Genomic DNA, 20,465 nt, shown 5'->3' on the forward strand with positions numbered 1-20,465 from the left:
GGCAGACTGAAAAACTGCTAATGTAACACCCTTATTTAAAAAGGGCAGTAGACAGAAGGCTGGAAACTATAGACCGGTTAGCCTAACATCTGTGGTAGGTAAAATTTTGGAGTCCATTATTAAGGAGACAGTAACAGGACATTTGGATAATCATAATTTAATAGGACAAAGTCAGCATGGTTTTATGAAGGGGAAGTCATGTTTGACAAATTTGCTGGAGTTCTTTGAGGAAGTAACATATAGGGTGGATAAAGGGGAACCAGTGGATGTAGTGTATTTAGACTTCCAAAAGGCATTTGACAAGGTGCCACACAAAAGATTATTGCTTAAGATAAAAAATCACAGGATTGGGGGTAATATTCTGGCATGGATAGAGGATTGGCTATCTAACAGAAGCCAGAGAGTTGGGATAAATGGTTCATTCTCAGACTGGCAATCAGTAACGAGTGGTGTTCCGCAGGGGTCAGTGCTGGGTCCCCAACTCTTTACAATCTATATTAACGATTTGGAGGAGGGGACCGAGTGTAACATATCAAAGTTTGCAGATGATACTAAGATGGGAGGGAAAGTAGTGAGTGAGGAGGACGTAAAAAACCTGCAAGGGGACATAGACAGGCTAAGTAAGTGGGCAGAGATTTGGCAGATGGAATACAATACTGGAAAGTGTGAGGTTATGCACTTTGGCAGGAAAAATCGTAGAGCAAGTTATTATCTTAATGGCAAGAAACTGGAAAGTACTGAAGTACAAAGGGATCTGGGGGTCCTGGTGCACGAAACTCAAAAGGTTAGTATGCAGGTGCAGCAAGTGATTAAGAAGGCCAATGGAATGTTGGCTTTCATTGCTCGGGGGATAGAATATAAAAATAGGGAGGTATTGCTTCAGTTGTACAAGGTATTGGTGAGACCGCACCTGGAATACTGCATACAGTTCTGGTGTCCATACTTAAGAAAAGACATACTTGCTCTCGAGTCAGTACAAAGAAGGTTCACTCGGTTAATCCCGGGGATGAGGGGATGGACATATGAGGAGAGGTTGAGTAGATTGGGACTCTACTTATTGGAGTTCAGAAGAATGAGAGGTGATCTTATTGAAACATATAAGATTGTGAAGGGGTTGGATCGGGTGGATGCGGGGAGGATGTTCCCGATGATGGGTGAAACTAGAACTAGGGGGCATAGTCTTAGAATAAGGGGCTGCTCTTTCAAAACTGAGATGAGGAGGAACTACTTCACTCAGAGGGTGGTAGGTCCATGAAATATGCTGCCCCAAAAAGCTGTAGAAGCTACATCATTACATAAATTTAAAACAGAAATAGACAGTTTCTTAGAAGTAAAGGGAATTAAGGGTTACGGGGTGCGGGCAGGAATTTGGACATGAGTCTAGGTTCGGATCGGTCATGGCCCTGTGGGTAGCGGAGCGGGCCCAGGGGCCGTGTAGCCTGATCCTGCTCCTATTTCGTGTGTCTAACTCTGTTAGTTTCAGGAGATAGTTCTGTGATAGAGATTGGCGGTTAGGATCAGATCAGCCATGATCTTATTGAATGGCGGAGCAGGCTCGAGGGGCCGGATGGCCTACTCCTGCTCCTATTTCTTATGTTCTTATAGCTGCCAGTCTGGGCCTGCGAGAGGTGGTGAGAACCAACACAAGGGAAAAAACGACTTGACCTCGTCCTCACCAATCTACCTGTCGCAGATGCATCTGTCCATGACAGTATTGGTAGCAGTGACCACCACACAGTCATTGTGGAGACGAAGTCCCGTCTTCACACTGAGGACACCCTCCATCATGTGTGGCACTACCACCGTGCTAAATGGGATAGATTCAGAACAGATCTAGCAACTCAAAACTGGGCATTCATGAGGCACTGTGGGCCATCAGCAGCAGCAGAATTGTATTGCACCACAATCTGTAACCTCGTGGCCCGGCATATCCCTCACTCTACAATTACCATCAAGCCAGGGGACCAACCCTGGTTCAATAAGGAGTGTAGAAGAGCATGCCAGGAGCAGCACCAGGCGTACCTAAAAATGAGGCGCCAACCTGGGGAAGCTGCAACACAGGACTACATGCTTGCTAAAAAGCAGAAGCAGCATGCTATAGACAGGGCTAAGCGATCCCACAATCAACGGATCAGATCAAAGCTCTGCAGTCCTGCCACAGCCTGTCGTGAATGGTGGTGGACCATTAAACAACTAACAGGAGGAGGAGGCTCCATGAATATCCCCATCCTCAATGATGGTGGAGCCCAGCACATGAGTGCAAAAGACAAGGCTGAAGCGTTTGCAACCATCTTCAGCCAGAAGTGCAGAGTGGATGATCCATATCGGTCTCCTCCTGCGGTCCCCACCATCACAAATGCCAGTCTTCAGCCAATTCGATTCACTCCACGTGATATCAAGAAACGGCTGAGCGTACTGGACACAGCAAAGGCTATGGGCCCTGACAACATCCCGGCTATCATGCTGAAGACTTGTGCTCCAGAACTAGCCGTGCCTCTAGCCAAGCTGTTCCAGTACATCTACAACACTGGCATCTGTCCGAAAATGTGGAAAACTGCTCGGTTGTGTCCTGTCCACAAAAAGCAGGACAAATCCAATCCAGCCAATTACCGCCCCATCAGTCCACTCTCAATCATCAGCAAAGTGATGGAAGGTGTCATCGACTGTGCTATCAAGCGGCACTTACTCACCAATAACCTGCTCACTGATGCTCAGTTTGGGTTCCGCCAAGACCACTCGACTGCCAACTTCATTACAGCCTTGGTCCAAACATGGACAAAGGAGCTGAATTCCAGAGCTGAGGTGAGAGTGACTGCCCTTGACATCAAGGCAGAATTTGACCGAGTGTGGCATGAAGGAGCCCTAGTAAAACTGAAGTCAATGGGAATCAGGGGGAAAACTCTCCACTGGCTGGAGTCATACCTAGCACAAAGGAAGATAGTTGTGGTGATTGAAGGTCAATCATCACAGCCCCAGGACATTGCTGCAGGAGTTCCTCCGGGCAATGTCCTAGACCCAACCATCTTCAGTTGCCTCATCAATGACCTTCCATCCAACATAAGGTCAGAAATGGGGATGTTCGCTGATGACTGCACAGTGTTTAGTGCCATTCACAACTCCTCAGATAATGAAGCAGTCCATGCCCGCATGCAACAAGACCTGGACGACGTTCAGGCTTGGGCTGATAAGTGGCAGGTAACATTTGCGCCACAGAAGTGCCAGGCAATGACTATCTCCAACAAGCGAGAGTCTAAACACCGCCCTTTGACATTCAATGGCATTACCATCGCCGAATCCCCCACCATCAACAACCTGGATGTCACCATTGACCAGAAACTTAACTGGACCAGCCACATAAATACTGTGGCAACAAGAGCAGGTCAGAGGCTGGGTATTCTGCGGCGAGTGTCTCACCTCCTGACTCCCCAAAGCCTTTCCACCATCTACAAGGCACAAGTCAGGAGTGTGATGGAATACTCTCCACTTGCCTGGATGAGTGCATCTCCAACAACACTCAAGAAGCTCGACACCATCCAGGACAAAGCAGCCCGCTTAATTGGCATCCCATCCACCACCTTAAACATTCACTCCCTCCCCCACCAGCGTACCGTGGCTGCAGTGTGTACCATCTGCAAGATGCACTGCAGCAACTCGCCAAGGCTTCTTCGGCAGCACCTCCCAAACCCGCGACCTCTTCCACATAGAAAGACAAGGGCAGCAGGCGCATGGGAACACCAGCACCTCCAAGTTACACACCATCCTGACTTGGAAATATATCAGCCATTCCTTCATGGTCGCTGGGTCAAAATCCTGGAACTCCCTCCCTAACAGCACTGTGGGAGCACCTTCACCACACGGACTGCAGCGGTTCAAGAAGGCGGCTTACCACCACCTTCTCAAGGGGAACTAGGGACGGGCAATAAATGCTGGCCTTGCCAGCGACGCCCACATCCCATAAAAATGAATTTTTAACAAACTCCCGTATCCACGGGCTAATCACTGTTCTGTGGCCCTGCTAGAGGGGCAGTTGAATTGTGCTTGAATCTGATTGAAGAGTGAGAAGTGTAATGATTATGATTTTGAAAGGCCCGGGGGTGGGGGTGGGAGGTGGGAGGTAGGGGGCAAGAGTACCTGAGGAGAAGCATTTACCGTGTATCATCGGGGTCAAGAGGAGAGGTTGGGGGTCAGCAGTTAGTGAGAATGGAGTCAAAGGAGCGGGAGGTGGGTAAACTTGAGGCCATCCAAAACTCGGCTGCCCGTGTCCTAACTCGCACCAACTCCCGTTCACCCATCACCCCTGTGCTCGCTGATCTACATTGGCTCCCGGTTAAGCAACGTCTTGATTTCAAAATTCTCATCCATGTTTTCAAATCCCTCCATGGCCTCACCCCCTCCCTATCTCTGTAATCTCCTTCTGTTAAGTATGTGTATTGTATTGAACAATTAACACAAAGACTTAAACGTATAACTCAAACAGGTCTTTACTGGTTGGAGGTAGGGACTGCACGTAGGTCTTTACTTCATGCCCACAGGCGGGAACTGAGGGGAGATCAGTACCCACAGTACTATTTATACCCCTATGGGCAGGAGTGGTACTGCGTATCACTACACCCTACAAGTAGTGCAGTCCTGTCCATAGGTTCAAAGTAGCACACATATTACATACACAACATTCCTCCCTTCTTAGCTTTACAGTCATCTCCCCATTTAACATAACGTAATAACCTATATACATATATAACTTCAGGTTTACATAACAGAATAACATAGATACATAGATAACTTCATGTCAAAACAGATCACAGATTCAGTCTCTGCGGAAAACACTTCACAGATTCAATCTCTGTGGTGTAGTCGGTTCACGTTGCTGGAGTGACTCATTCAATAGTCCTTCCATGGATTTAACAGTTTGAACTTCCGAACTGAATTGGCTCCGTTCGGAGGGACCACCTGTGTGATCTGGTAGAGGTAATAATGGTTCAGATGGGTCATCTTCTGTTTCGACTTTTCCTTTTCTGCTTCTTGGAGACTCTCTGGGCTCCACTGTCAGCTGCCAGCTGCATGCGCAGTTCCTCCTTCTCTTCCTCCTTTTTCCGTAGTAGAGCCACCTTCTCCCGATGTTCCGTAGACTTTCGGTGCTCCTCCATGATTTCTGTATGGTGGGAGTCGAAGTTACAAGTTGGGCAGGACAGGACATAGTAATATTCGGTGTCGTCCTGATCTAGGCCAGCGAGAGGGTCTTCTATTTCCTCCATACTCAGCTGGGCGTTAGCCAGCTTTTGTTCCAAGTCCAGACATCTTTCCTGAAGAGACTTCTTCATGCGTACCTCTTCATCCAGCTTTTTCTGGGCTTTCAGCAAGTCGTTTACTAATGACCTAATTTGAGATTTTACTACTTCAACTTCTTTTGGAGATTGATTGATCGGACTATTCAATCCCTCTACCGGAGCAGCTGTTTCAGCGGTCTGTTGTTCTACGTTGACGTGAGTCAGCGTACTTTTGGCATCCAAGGGCTGCTCTGTTGCAGTCATCTCAGTCTGTGTTGCCACCTCAGCTCTTCCAATAACCTTTGAGAGCTCCGAACCCCTTTCGTTTGAATATTGAAGTTCGTGTTCAAGTTTTTCCCATTTCAGAGTCCTGTCCTTCAGCATATGCAGGAGTTGGCTGACCGTTAACTCCTCTGACATCAGACGTTTTGTGTGCTCCTGCTCCATTTTCTCCATCAGCTGCTTCTGTTGTCTTTCCAGATTCTCCAACTCTATATCAAAGAACTCTTTCGTTGCATTCAACTCTTGCTCAAAACGGCGAAGCATTTGTTCTAATTGCTGTTGTAGTTTGAAATGGAGTTGAGTTCGAGCCCGGTGTCCCTCAGAAATGGGCACATCAGTAGACTTGCCAGACTCAGAATCCACAGTTAAACTATGTTGTTGTTGCTCAGTGGAATTCTGTGCTGAAACTTTGTCTTTTGCACCTGAGTTGGGCTTACCATCATCCGTTCCAGAGTCTGGGCCGACTATCTTCACCGAGTTCTCACTCGTTATTGTTTGTAGGAAATGCCAGTCCATATTCATTTTCCTAATCCACTCCCGTCCTCGTAGTGGAGGACCTCCTTCAGATATCACATATAAGTCCATTATTTGACTGTCTTCGCCCTTGTGGACCACTGCAACCTCTATTTTCCCGATGGGGTACACTCTTTGCCCCGTGTATGTTTTCAATATAATCCCCGTATCCTGTAGGGGAATATGTTGGAATAACTTTCCGTAATCTTTCTTATTTATGACCGTCAATGCCGATCCAGTGTCCAATTCCAGTTTTACTTGGACTCCTTCTATCTGAAGAGTGACCCAAATTGTCTGGAGGTCTGCACCCTTACCAGCGTTGAGTACTCTTAAGCTAGCCAGTTCATTACAGCTTAAGCTAGCCAGTTCATTACTGCTAGCGTCTGAATCGGACTCCTGTTCGGTCACCTTGTGTACCTTTGCGTATTTTCCTTGCGGTGACTTCTTGTTGCTGGTCTTCTTCCCTGACCTGCATACTCTAGCTATATGTCCAAGCCTACCACAAGTTCTACATTCTTGGTTTTTAAACCAACACTGGTTCTGATCATGCGTTGTCTTTCCACAACGATAATATTTGCCAGAACTCACACCCAATTTGTGTGCACTGAGCTCCGGTGACCGTAGCTGCATTACTGCCGTGCCTCTCGCTGCGGCTTCGTGTGCTGCTGCCATAGTGACCGCCTTCTCAAGCGTCAGCTCATTCTCCTCGAGCAGTCGCTTTTGTGTATCCTGTTTAAATAAACCACACACAAATTTGTCTCGTAGTGCATCTGTCAGTCCCGTTCCAAACTGGCAATATTTCGCTAATTTACGCAATTCCAGCAAATATTCAGCATTGCTTTCATGCTGTAGCTGCCTTCTGTCGTAAAATTTAAATCGTTCCGCTAGCATCAGCGGCGTGGGGTTTAGATGATTTTTCAGGACAGTAACAATCTCATCGAACGTCTTATCCGCCGGTTCATCTGGTGATAACAGGTGTTTCAATTGCCCGTATGTCTTCGCACCCATTAAATTTAATAACGTTAGAGCTTTATCTTGGTCACGAATTTTATTGGCCTTAGAATAATTTTTTACTCTTTCAACATATATGGCCCAATCTTCGAGGTCACTATCAAAGGTGCTAATATTCCCGTGTTTAGGCATTGTAGATTTGCAATTTCTCAGATTTTATTTTCTTTACTTGTTATCAAAGATGGCGGCTTCCCGCTCTTGCCGTCGTCCTCCGCCCACAAAATGGCGGTTTTCCCGCGCTTGGCGGTCTTCACCCGTCCCCGACGCTGTCTCCCTTCAGCCCCCGAGTGCGGCCCTTATCTTCGCCGCGATCGCCCGAGTGCGGCCCTTATCTTTGGTCCCGATCGGTGGCCCGCGCTGCGCCTCGCACTTGAAGCGGCTCCCGGCCTCTGGCTCACCCGCTCGCGCGGCTCTTGCTCGCTCCCTCCCGGGCTCTGGCTTACCCACGAGGTTATGGAGGCTTCAGGGTCCTAATGCCTGTCGCTTCCAGTCGCTGGAAGCTGTCAGGATTTCTGCTGCCCTTCAGTTTTGAGTGGGGTGTTGAGGATTGAAACCTCTCTTCAACGTCCTGTCTTTGGACGAAGCCGCCGTGGAATAACTGCCGCAGGGTTCGAACCGACTCGTCGCCAGTGTTAAGTATGTGTATTGTATTGAACAATTAACACAAAGACTTAAACGTATAACTCAAACAGGTCTTTACTGGTTGGAGGTAGGGACTGCACGTAGGTCTTTACTTCATGCCCACAGGCGGGAACTGAGGGGAGATCAGTACCCACAGTACTATTTATACCCCTATGGGCAGGAGTGGTACTGCGTATCACTACGCCCTACAAGTAGTGCAGTCCTGTCCATAGGTTCAAAGTAGCACACATATTACATACACAACACCTTCAGCCCCACAACACCCCGAGATATCTGCGTTCCTCTAATTCTGCCCTCTTGAGCATCCCTGATTTTAATTGCTCCACCTATGGCGGCCCTGCCTTCAGCTGCCTGGGCCCCAAGCTCTGGAATTCCCTCCCTAAACACCTCCACCTCTCCTTTAAGACGCTCCTTAAAACCTACCTCTTTGACCAAGCTTTTGGTCACCTGCCCTAATTTCTCCTTATGTGGCTCGGTGTCAAATTTTTTGACTTGTAACACTCCTGTGGAGCGCCTTGGGACGTTTTACTATGTTTGAGACGCTATGTAAATACAAGTTGTTGCAACCTTAACGGAAAAAAACAAGCGGAGGTGCTTCGGTGATGTAATAAAGATACCAAGCCAAAGCAGGAGATATTAGAAAAGTTGACCAAATGCTTTGCCGAACAGTTGGGATTGAAGGACGGTGTTAAAGGAGAAGCAGGCGGAGAGGCAGAGGAGTTTAGGAAGGGACTGCCAGTACCTGAGTGGCTGAAGGCCCAACCGCCAGCAGTGAGAAATGCACAAGAGCCAGAATCCGAGTCGACTAGGCCTATATTCCCTGGAGTTTAGAAGAATGAGAGGTGATCTCATTGAAACGTATAAAATTCTTAAGTGGCTTGACAGGGTAGATGCTGAGAGGCTGTTTCCCCCTGGCTGGGTCACAGTCTCAGGATAAGGGGTCGGCCATTTAGGACTGAGATGAGGAGAAATTTCTTCACTCAGAGGGTGGTGAATCTTTGGAATTCTCTGCCCCAGTGGGCTGTGGAGGCTCAGTCGTTGAGTATATTCAAGGCTGAGATCGATAGATTTTTGGATACTGAGGGAATCAAGGGATATGGGGATAGGCCGGAGAGGTGGAGTTGAGGTAGAAGATCAGCCATGATCTTCTTGAATGGCGGAGCAGGTTTCTGGAATGGTTGTAGCTTTGGATGAGGTTACAAAGATAGGGAGGGGCTAAGCCATGAAGGGATTTAAGCACAAGAATGATAATTTTCAACTGGGAGACTAGGAGCCAATGTAAGTCAACAAGGTGACGGGTGAGTGGAATTAGATGCTAGATAGGACACAGGCAGCAGAATTTTGGATGGGCTTATGAAGATTGGATGACGGAAAGGTAGCCAGGAGGAAATTGGAATAGCCCTCTCTCGAGCTGACAAAGACATGGGTGAGAGTCTCAGTAGCTGAACAGAGGCGGGGGGGGGTGGGGAGACGGGCAATGTTACGGAATTGGAAGTGGGCGGTCCTGGTGTTGGAGAGGGTGTGGGGTGGGAAGTCCAGCTCGGGGCCGAATAGGACGGCGAGGTTATGAACAACCTGGTTCAGACTGAGACAGTGGCCAGGGCGGGGGCTGGAGTTGGTAGCAATGCTACGAACGCTGTGCTGGGGCCGACGACAATGGCTTTGGTTTAACCTATGTTTAGCAGGGGGGAAATTGCAACTCATCAAAGGCTGGATATTGGACACATATTAACAGTGTGGAAATGGGAAGAGAATCAAGAGATGCTCTGGCTAGGATTGAATCGATAAGAGTGGAACCCTGCGAGGGCAGACTCTCTGAATCGAAGGAGAGGTAATGAAGGAGAATGGTGTGCTGGACCAAGCTAAAGACTGCAGAAAGTTTGTGGAGGAGAGTGAGCACAACCCCATCACGGTCACAGAAGATGCCATTTGTGAATTTTGGTTAGGACCATTTCAGTGCTGTGACAGGGATGGTCATCTGATGGGAGAGATGCACATTAAGGAGCTGCGGGAAAGATGGGCATGGCTTTGGAAGGCAGCAACATGTTCAAGGCAGAATGGAGATGGGGTAGTGGCTTGCAAAGATGGAAGGATCAAGGGTGAGCTGTTTGAGAGGTGCAATAATGACGATTTCCAAAGGGAGGGGTGAAGAGTACCTGAGGAGAAGCATTTACCATGTATCATGGGGGGGGGGGGGGCAGAAGTTGCTTGGAGTTAGCAGCTTAGTGGGAATGGAGTCAAAGGAGCAGAAGCTGGGTCTTATGGACGAGATGAATTCGGACAGGTCATGCGGGGAGACAGGGGAGAGACGAAGGTTCAGGACGAGAGCAAAGTTTAGCCTGGGGGGAATTTTGGCTTTGAGGGGTGGGGAGTGGGGTAAGCAGCAGAGGCAACTGAACAGATGATCTTTATCTCAGTTTACGTGCATCACTGTATTTCCAAAGTTAACCTTCTAATATGTACGTTATAAAGTATTATACTGCACTCCTGTCTCGTCCCTAGAATATTATATCTCCTTTTTGAGTCACACTCCTGATTGTCTGTTTGCTTTACGTTCTAGCACATTTAGGGAGATCATGAAGTGTGTAATTTGTCTGATGATAGTGATTGGTGTTGGATTTTTTGTCATGGAGAACAGCTGGTTCAACTACGCTTTTCCAAAAACATCTTTCACGAATGTTCCTCGTTATCTAAACAAAGTCAATGAGCCCAAAGAAACCTATCGCAGACAATCGATCAATCTGACTGACGGCAAGAAGACATTCCCACTGAGCTTGACCCGCTTTCGAGAGGAATACCCCTACATGCAGGATTACAACTGCAAAATCAGCTTCAGTGATCCTGAAATCTGCCCATCAAAGTCCAGCTCGCTGCTCCTGATCGCTGCAAACTCCCATCCGACTGGGTTTCACAGGAGGTTAGCCCTCCGAAGGAGCTGGGCCAAACGCCAACAAATAAAGGACTACCTCGTCACCACGGTTTTTATGATGGCGATGAGCCGTGATGAGAAGTTGATGGCGCTGGTTGCTCACGAGTCACGTTGTTACGGAGACATTATTCTTTGGGATTTTGAAGAACATCGCGCCAATTTAACCCTGAAGACCAGCTGCCTCCTGCAGTGGCTGAACGATGATTGCACTGCAGCAGACTTTGTTCTTAAAGGTGAGTGCACTGCTCGCTTGGCTGCTGGGTTGATGGGTTTGTTGGGCGGGTGAGACGATTGGTTGGTGGCTGATTGAATTATGGCGAGTTGTCGGTGGCGAGTCTTGGTGAACGGATTGCTGGGGTGATGGTAAGTGGCTCAATGGGCGATTTGTTTATTGGTGAATAGATCGATACAGCCTTCAACCCCAAACTCCGAGGCCCCCTCCACTCTGTCTTGGCAGACTTCCCCCTTCAAAAGGTAAATCATGCTTGACTAATCTACTGGAATTTTTTGAGGATGTAACTGGTAAAATAGATAAGGGAGAACCAGTGGATGTGGTGTATTTGGACTTTCAGAAGGTTTTCGATAAGGTCCCACATAAGAGATTAGCGTGCAAAATTAAGGCACAAGGGATTGGGGGCAAGGTATTGACTTGGATAGAGAACTGGTTGGCGGACAGAAAGCAAAGAGTTGGAATAAACGGGTCGTTTTCCGAGTAGTAGGCAGTGACTAGTGGGGTACCGCAAGGATCGGTCCTAGGACTCCAGCTGTTCACAATATAAATGATCTGGACGAGGGAATTGGATGTAATATCTCCAAATTTGCAGACGACACAAAGCTGGGTGAGAGGGTAAGCTGTGAGGAGGATGTCGTGAAACTCCAGTACGATTTGGACAGGTTGGGTGATTGGGCAGAAACATGGCAAATGCATTATAATGTGGATAAATGTGAGGTTATCCACTTTGGTGGCAAAAACAGGAAGGCAGATTATTATTTGAATGGCAATAGATTGGGAGAAGGGGAAGTGCAAAGAGACCTGGGTGTTATTGTGCACCAGTCACTGAAGGTAAGCATGCAGGTGCTGCAGACGGTTAAGAAGGCAAATGGTATGTTGGCCTTCGTAGCGAGAGGGTTCGAGTACAAGAACAAGGATGTCTTGCTGCAGTTGTACAGGGCCTTGGTGAGACCACACATTGAGTATTGTGTGCAGTTTTGGTCACCTTACTTGAGGAAGGACGTTCTTGCCATGGAGGGAGTGCAGCGAAGATTCACCAGGCTGATACCTGGGATGGCAGGAATGACGTACGAGGAGAGATTGTGTCGATTGGGCTTATACTCACTGGAGTTTAGAAGATTGAGAGGGGATCTCATCGAAACCTATAAAATTCTGTCGGGTCTGGACAGACTAGATGCAGAAAGGATGTTTCTGATGGCCGGGGAGTCCAGAACCAGGGGTCACAGTCAAAGGATAAGGGGTAAGCCATTTAGGACTGAAATGAGGAGGAATTTCTTCACCCAGAAAGTGGTGAACCTGTGGAATTCTCTGCCACAGAGGGCGGTGGAGGCCAGTTCATTAAATATATTCAAGAAAGAGTTGGATATGTTTCTTGAGGCTAAAGGGATCAAGGGATATGGGGAGAAGGCAGGGACAGGGTACTGAATTTGGATGATCAGCCATGATCAGATTGAATGGCGGAGCAGGCTCGAAGGGCCGAATGGCCTACTCCTGCTCCTATCTTCTATGTTTCTATGTTTCCTTGCTGCAGTTGATGGAGTTATCGTTCCCTGAGTGAACGCAGCTTCAAGCTGAGGCTACTTTGACTGTGTCCTTCTATCTCGGTGTCTGTCTGTCTGTCACTGTGTTTGTCCAACTGTCTTGAGTCCATGGGCTCGATTTTGCCATTGTGGGCGGGCTGGGGCGTGTCAGGGGGTATTCCTGTCAGGACCCCGACTCCGAAGTGAAGTGGGGAAAAAGTGGGATTTTCCCCTAATTGGGCAATTGATTTCCAGCGTGTGGGAACCCCTGGCCCAATGGGTCTTTTCATCCAATAAGTCGCCTCCCATGACGTCATCAGTGCTGCTGGATTTAAGGCCTGCAAGCAGCCTTGCTTCTTCTGGAGACTGCAAACTTTCTGGCCATTGTAGTAAGCACTTCATTGATCGACTATGTCCACCAGTAGGCCAAAGTGTGCTCCACGCTTCGATGAGCCCTCCCTCCAAGCTCTGGTGGAGGGAGCACGATCCAATAAGGAGGAGCTCTTCCCTTCCTCAGGGAGAAAAAAGCCTCCCCAGCAGACTAAAGCTGTGTGTCTGCAAGTGGCCCAGGAGGTCAACTCCATCTCGACAAGCCGCAGAACCTGGCTGCATTGCAGGAAGAGGTTTCACGACCTTCTCCGCACAGGAAAAGTGAGTATGACTTTCGCAATACCCTCAATCTGACCCCCATCGCCTCTCCTCACCAGCACTCTGCCAACCTCTTCCTCCACATCCTACTTGACACTTACATCCCTGTACCCTTACCCATTCCCTCTCTCTGATCACATTCACTTAACTATTCGACCATGTAGCCTTCACATTCCCTGTCACTGATGCAACAACAACAACTTACAACACACAGGGAGGGCCCTTTGTCTCCTTCTAAGTATCTATGCTATGGATTCTCTACACTCACTCCTTCATTCTCACTCAAACTCTACTTGTGCTCCTCATTACAGGAAAAGAGAGCCCACAATAAGAGGAGGGCCACCTTCAGCAGCCCAGCTCACCGCCTGGGAGGAGGCGGCCCTGGAAATCACCGAGATCGAGGACGATTCCCAAGTGGGGGACGGACAGACGGACACATCACAGCAAGTTGGTGACAGAATAGTTTGGCGTCTCTCTCACATTGACATTGCATGAGTGACTGATAATGAATCTGATGCTCTAACAGATTGACTTATGATCATCTGCACTATGCAATGTGCATGTAACCTTGACCTCACATCTCCAACTCTTTCCTATAGTCCCCCACAAGACCATCGAAAGCCCCCGCCCCCACTGTCCAGAAGGAACAGCCTGAACCTCCAGACTCCTCAGAGGAAGCAGCAACCTCTGATGGTGCAGCCTCAGCAGAATTCAGCGCACCCAGCACCAGCGCAGACACTCACACAACGGTGGGACCTTCGCGAGATAGAGTAGTGTTGTCACCTGGTGTAGCACAGCTCACAAGTGAGCATCAGCAGATGGTGGAGACAGGAACAGCAGTGGAGAGTCCTCATTGGAGGGCGCAGGGCTCTGCCAGTTCAGTTCAGCTGCATGTCGATCCTGTGCCTCCGGGTCTATCCAGAAGGAGAGCGGTGCTGGAACTCCAGGAACAGGTGCAGGAGTCTCTGGCAGATTTTGTTTCCAGGGTCACTGAGTGTGGAGCGAATGGAAGAGGCCATCACGAACATGAGTAGAGCCTTTGTGGAGGCATTGGCGCATGAACGCATCACCGCGGAAAGAATGGCAACATCCGTGGAAAGGATGGCTACCTCCGTGGTAAGGCTGGCTACCGTAGAGGAGAGGATGGCTACGGCCATGGAGGAACCTAGTCGCCAGGGTCTTGAAAACATGGTCATTGCTCAGAATAGAATGAGGAGCGATGGTCAGCTATTGAGCATACAAACCAGACCTTCATGGAAGTTCTCTGGAGTAGGATTTCCAGTGCAGAAACGGGTCCTCATGGCCCCCCTGCAGTGCAGCAAGGTGCTGTCAAGCCGCTTGCTAGCTCTGAAGAGGGGCTGACCCATGAGAGGGATGTTGGTGGCAGACAACAAGGAAGTGGGGGCTCCTCTCGAAGCGGTCACACGACCATGCCACTGCAAAGCGCTCGGTCAGAGCCCCACCAGAGGCCTCACCCAACTGAGATGGGCATCTCAGCCCCTGCACAGCCGCAGGAGCAGCAGACTGGTGCTGAGCCCTGACAGGTTTGCAACCCGAGAGGACGCCCGCCAAAGGTGTCGAGACAGGAGCAGCAAGATAGTGAGCAAGGGGCCACCACATCTGCTGAAGCCACAGGGGAAGCACTAGCTAGGAGCACGCATAAGAGGAAGATAAAGCACAAGTAGTCACAAGGGTAGCCACTTGAGTGTTGTGATGTATTGTTTTTTGACCAGCCATCCTTGTCATGGTATCATAAACAGATTTGATGGCAAACTGTTGAAGTTGTGGCCTGTGTCATTTTGCAAATGGGACTTCCACATTGAGGGCTTAGGGCGACTTGCAATTGTCAGTATGGTGGTCAGAGTAATAGGAATCCGCAGGTTCTTGTCCATTGTCGATGGTTTGGTAAGAAGATGCGAGGCAAAAGTGTTTGATTGTGCAGGCTAAGCAAATCTGGCCAACATGAGTGCATCCCGGCCAGCAATGTGGTCACTCACTGGCGCCTTCTGGCCTGTGCTGCTTCGAGTGGGTGAACAGCAGCTTGGCGCTCCTGTTGTTGCTGCTGCTGTTGTTCCTGGTTCTGCTGCTGCCATGGCTGGTCTTCATCCGAATCTGATGTCCAGGAGGAAAGGAAATAAATGTTCGACATGCTTCTGGTATATGCCTCAGTTGAGGAAACGCTCAGCCAAGGTGGGGAGAGGGGTTTCCCAGCAGGTCACACTGGAGATGGGTGTCAGGCTCCAAACTTCCACAACAATGGGTAGGCCTGCTAAAAGCTCCCCCAGACCTGAGACAACAAAGTTCTGCCACCTGCAAGTGATCATGGGTGAAAACTCCTTTTTAATGGTGGAGCTGCAGCTGTTAGTAAGCAATCCAATTGTGAGGCCACCAGGGTTAACTGGCGTGTTCCAGAGGAGGTGTGTAGGACGGGGGAAATGTCTAAAAATCAGAAAGGCCTCTCAAAATGGGATTACAGAGGCAATTAAGTTGTTATTAAGGGCCTATTCCGCCTCTTGGAGGCAGGATGGAAATGGGGTCTGAAAACACGAATGTGGGAAAATTGCTCGGAGGTGGGATCGGGCCCGGCCACCATTATTTGCAATTTTGACAACTCACGCCTCCAAACCCGCCTCCTCGGGCCTGGTGAAATCGAGCCCCATGTGTCTATCTTGGTGTCTGTCTGACTGTGTGTCTGTCTGTCTGGTCTCTGTCTCCGTCTGTCCTGTCTCTGTGTGTCTGTGTGCCCGTCTGTTTCTGTGCAGCCTGTCTTGTCTCTGTGTCCATCTGTCTCTCTGTATGTCCGCATGTCTGTGTTCCATCTGTCTGTGTTGTGTCCGTCTGTCTCCATCTGTCTTGTCTCCGTGTCCGTCTGTCTGTGTTGTCTCCGTGTTCGTCTGTCTCAGTGTCCGTCTGTCTCCATCTGTCTTGTCTCCGTGTCCGTCTGTCTGTGTTGTCTCCGTGTTCGTCTGTCTCAGTGTCCGTCTGTCTCCATCTGTCTTGTCTCCGTGTCCGTCTGTCTGTGTTGTCTCCGTGTTCGTCTGTCTCCGTGTCCGTCTGTCTCCATCTGTCCTGTCTATGTGTCCATCTGTCTCCGTGTCTGTCTGTCTGTCCCTCTGTCTGTCTGTATCACTGAGCTGACTCGGATTCACTTTGCTCTCTTGAAGCCGACGATGATGAATTCGTCAACCCCGAGGCGGTCGTGAACTACATCACTGGCGATGAAAATGCAACGAAGTTCATTTCTGGTAACATCCACCAGCACCCCATGGTTTACCGATACGGCATGAATAAAGTGAGCCAGAACCTTTATCCGGGAAACGTCTACGCAGACTTCCCGTCCGGAGGAGGATACCTGCTGCCCAGAACGTTCGTTCCTGAGCTTTACCGGCAATCCAGGAAATTGCCCGTTTTTCCCGTGGACGATGTCTTCATGGGATTTATGGCTCTGGCCGGAAACATCCCACTGAAACATGAGCAGCATTTTCACATGTTTGGACTCGAGTACAATGTGCAGCGATATAAGGAGGCAATTATTGTACACAGCTTAGCTTCTGATAAAATTATCGAAATGTGGGAAATCCTGGAGCGGCAGAAACTGTAGTTGGAGAAAGGGATGGCGGTCGGGTGGGATGATTGGCCTGGAGTCTCCAGGAATTATCTCCTGGACACTGCTGCAAGTATCCCGGAAGATAAATCATTAAATCGTGTGCTTGTTTTTCATTTTCTTTTTAGTTTATTAGTTATAAAAATATTGTAGTTTCCGGCATTTTCTGCTTTTATTCAGATTTCATCCAGTGGGGTCTCCAGCTCTCACTCACTTCAATCACACACAGAGGGGGGTCTGTAAATCTCACTCAATTCAGAATCATTTATTGTTGTTTTGCTCAGATTCTACCTGTGGTGGTGGATGCTCTGTAATTCCAGTTGCCATCACTGTTTGGGACTTGATGGATTATCAGATTTATTCACCACCGGCGCACCGTGGCTGCAGTGTGCACCATCTACAAGATGCACTGCAGCAACTCGCCAAGGCTTCTTCGGCAGCACCTCCCAAACCCGCGACCTCTTCCACCTAGAAGGACAAGGGCAGCAGGTGCATGGGAACCCCACCACCTCCAAGTTCCACCTCCAAGTCACACACCATCCTGACTTGGAAATATATCGCTGATCCTTCATCGTGGCTGGGACAAAATCCTGGAACTCCCTCCCTAACAGCGCTGTGGGAGTACCTTCACCACACGGACTGCAGCGGTTCAAGAAGGCGGCTCCCCACCACCTTCTCGAGGGCAATTCGGGATGGGCAATAAATGCTGGCCATGCCAGCAACGCCCACATCCTGTAAACGAGTTAAAAAACCCACTCTCACACATACACACTCACACAAAGAAACACACTCACACACACACTCGCTCACTCACACATACACACACACACTCGCTTACTCACCCGCACTGACTCACTCACATGCACTCACTCACTCACACTCTCTCTCTCACGCACACACACTCTCACACACACACACACACTCATTCTCACACACACGCACTCACACACACACTTACGCTCACACACAAAGATACTCACACACACACTCTCTCACACACACCCACACAAACACACTCTCGCACACTCACACACAAACACACTCACTCTCACACACACTCACTCACACATATTCTCAGTCTCACACACTCACTCGCTCTCTCACACACTATCACATACACTCACTCTCACACACTCGCTCACACACACTCGCTCACACACACACACACACACACACTCACTCTCACACACATAGAAACATAGAAGATAGGAGCAGGAGTAGGCCATTCGGCCCCTCGAGCCTACTCCGCCATTTAATGAGATCATGGCTGATCATCCAAATTCAGTACCCTGTCCCTGCCTTCTCCCCATATCCCTTGATCCCTTTAGCCTTAAGAAATATATCTAACTCCTTCTTGAATATATTTAATGTATTGGCCTCAACTGCCTTCTGTGGTAGAGAATTCCACAGGTTCACCACTCTCTGGGTGAAGAAATTCCTCCTCATCTCTGTCCTAAATGGCTTACCCCTTATCCTTAGACTGTGACTCCTGGTTCTGGACTCCCCCGACCATCGGGAATATCCTTCCTGCATCTAGTCTGTCTAGTCCTGTTAGAATTTTATAGGTTTCGATGAGATCCCCTCTCAATCTTCTAAACTCCAGTGAGTATAAGCCCAATCGACACAATCTCTCCTCGTACGTCATTCCTGCCATCCCAGGTATCAGCCTGGTGAATCTTCGCTGCACTCCCTCCATGGCAAGAACATCCTTCCTCAGATAAGGCGACCAAACACACTCTCTCTCACACACACACTCACTCTCACACTCACTCACACTCACACACATACAATCTCACACACTCACTCACACACACAGACTCTCTCACACCACACACACACACTCACTCACTCACACACACTCACGCAGATACTCACACACACACTCGCTCTCATACAAACACACACACTCTCTCTCACACACACACTCGCACACAGTCATACTCTCACACACACTCACACACACTCCCTCACACACATACTCTCACACTCACTCCCTCACACACACATTTTCATGCACTCACTCTCACACTCACACACACACTCTCACACACACACACACACACACACACACACACACACACACACACACACAGACTCACACACACACACACACCCACTCACTCTCACACTCTCACATACACACTCACTCACTCACACTCACACTCACTCATGCACACACTCTCTCACACACACACACACTCACGCAGATACACACACTCACTCTCACACAAACACATACTTTCGCGCACACACACTCACACTCTCACACAAACACACACACACACACTCTCACACTCACTCTCACACACACACTCACTCTCACTCACTCTCACAAACACACTCTCACACACTCACTCTCACACACACTCTCACACACACACTCACTCTAACACACTCACTTTCACTCTCAAACTCTCACACTCACTCTCTCACTCACACTTTTACCCTCAGACGCACACTCTCTCACACTCACTCTCACACACACAGATACTCACACACTCTCTCACACAAACACACACACACTCTCTCGCACACACATTCACACTCCCCCACACACTCACTCACACAGTCGCTCTCACACACACTCCCTCACAAACTCACACACACTCTCAGACTCGCTCTCTCACACACTCACTCTCGCACACACTCACACTCACTCACACGCTCACTCTCAATCTATCACTCTCTCACACAAACACACACACACTCTCTCGCACACACATTCACACTCACACACACTCGCTCTGACACACACTCGCTCTCACACACTCCCACACACTCACTCACATAGTCGCTCTCACACACACTCCCTCACAAACTCGCACACACTCTCACACTCGCTCTCTCATACACACTCTCACACACACACTCACACTCACTCTCACACACTCACTCTCTCACACTCACTCTCTCACACTCACTCTCTCACACTCACTCTCACACACACACACACACACACACACTCACTGACACACACACTCTCTCACACACACTCACTCTCTCTCTCACTCACACACTCACTATCTCTCTCACTCTCACTCTCACACACTCACTCTCACACACTCTCACTCTCAATCTATCACTCTCACACAAACACACACACACTCACACACACTCGCTCTGACACACACTCGCTCTGACACACACTTGCTCTGAACCACACTCTCCCACACACTCACTCACACACACTCACTCTCTCTCTCACTCTCACTCTCACACACTCACTATCTCTCTCACTCTCACACACACACTCACACACACTCTCTCACACACACTCACTCTCACACACACACACATTCTCTCACACACACTCACTCTCACACACTCACTCTCTCTCTCACTCTCACTCTCACACACTCACTATCTCTCTCACTCTCACACACTCACTATCTCTCTCACTCTCACTCTCACACACTCTCACTCTCACTCTCACTCTCACTCTCTCTCACACACTCACTATCTCTCTCACTCTCACACACACTCTCACACACTCACTCTCACACACACTCACTCTCACACACACACACATTCACACACACACACTCACTCTCACACACTCACTCTCACTCTCACTCTCACACACTCACTATCTCTCTCACTCTCACTCTCACACACTCACTCTCACACACTCACTATCTCTCTCACTCTCACTCTCACACACTCACTCTCACACACAAACACAAACAGACCAATCCCACCATGGCAGTTTGAAAATTCGAATTCAGTTCATAGCCCTGCAAATTTTTCCTTTTTAACTATTTATCCAATTCCCTTTTGAAAGTTACCATTGAATCTGCTTCCACCGCCCTTTCAGGCA

The 20,465-nt window shown here is 48.9% G+C and overlaps 1 protein-coding gene across 2 annotated transcripts in view; it reads left to right on the forward strand.

Annotated features, from left to right (window-relative positions):
- Nucleotides 1-16,810, forward strand: part of LOC147091079 (beta-1,3-galactosyltransferase 5-like) — a 40,957-nt gene extending 24,147 nt beyond the window's left edge. For both annotated transcript variants that reach the window (XM_085977538.1, XM_085977537.1), the window contains exons 3-4: nucleotides 10,276-10,877; nucleotides 16,209-16,810. In XM_085977538.1, the coding sequence (XP_085833664.1) occupies nucleotides 10,276-10,877; nucleotides 16,209-16,645 (1,039 nt within the window). In that variant the 3' untranslated portion in view covers nucleotides 16,646-16,810. The remainder of the gene's footprint in view (nucleotides 1-10,275; nucleotides 10,878-16,208) is intronic.
- Nucleotides 16,811-20,465: the final 3,655 nt, after the last annotated feature.

The sequence above is a fragment of the Somniosus microcephalus genome, unplaced genomic scaffold (assembly GCF_052327205.1).
Source record: "Somniosus microcephalus isolate GS21.2 unplaced genomic scaffold, FLI_Smic_1.0 unresolved_chr4, whole genome shotgun sequence".
Classification (NCBI taxonomy): domain Eukaryota; kingdom Metazoa; phylum Chordata; class Chondrichthyes; order Squaliformes; family Somniosidae; genus Somniosus; species Somniosus microcephalus.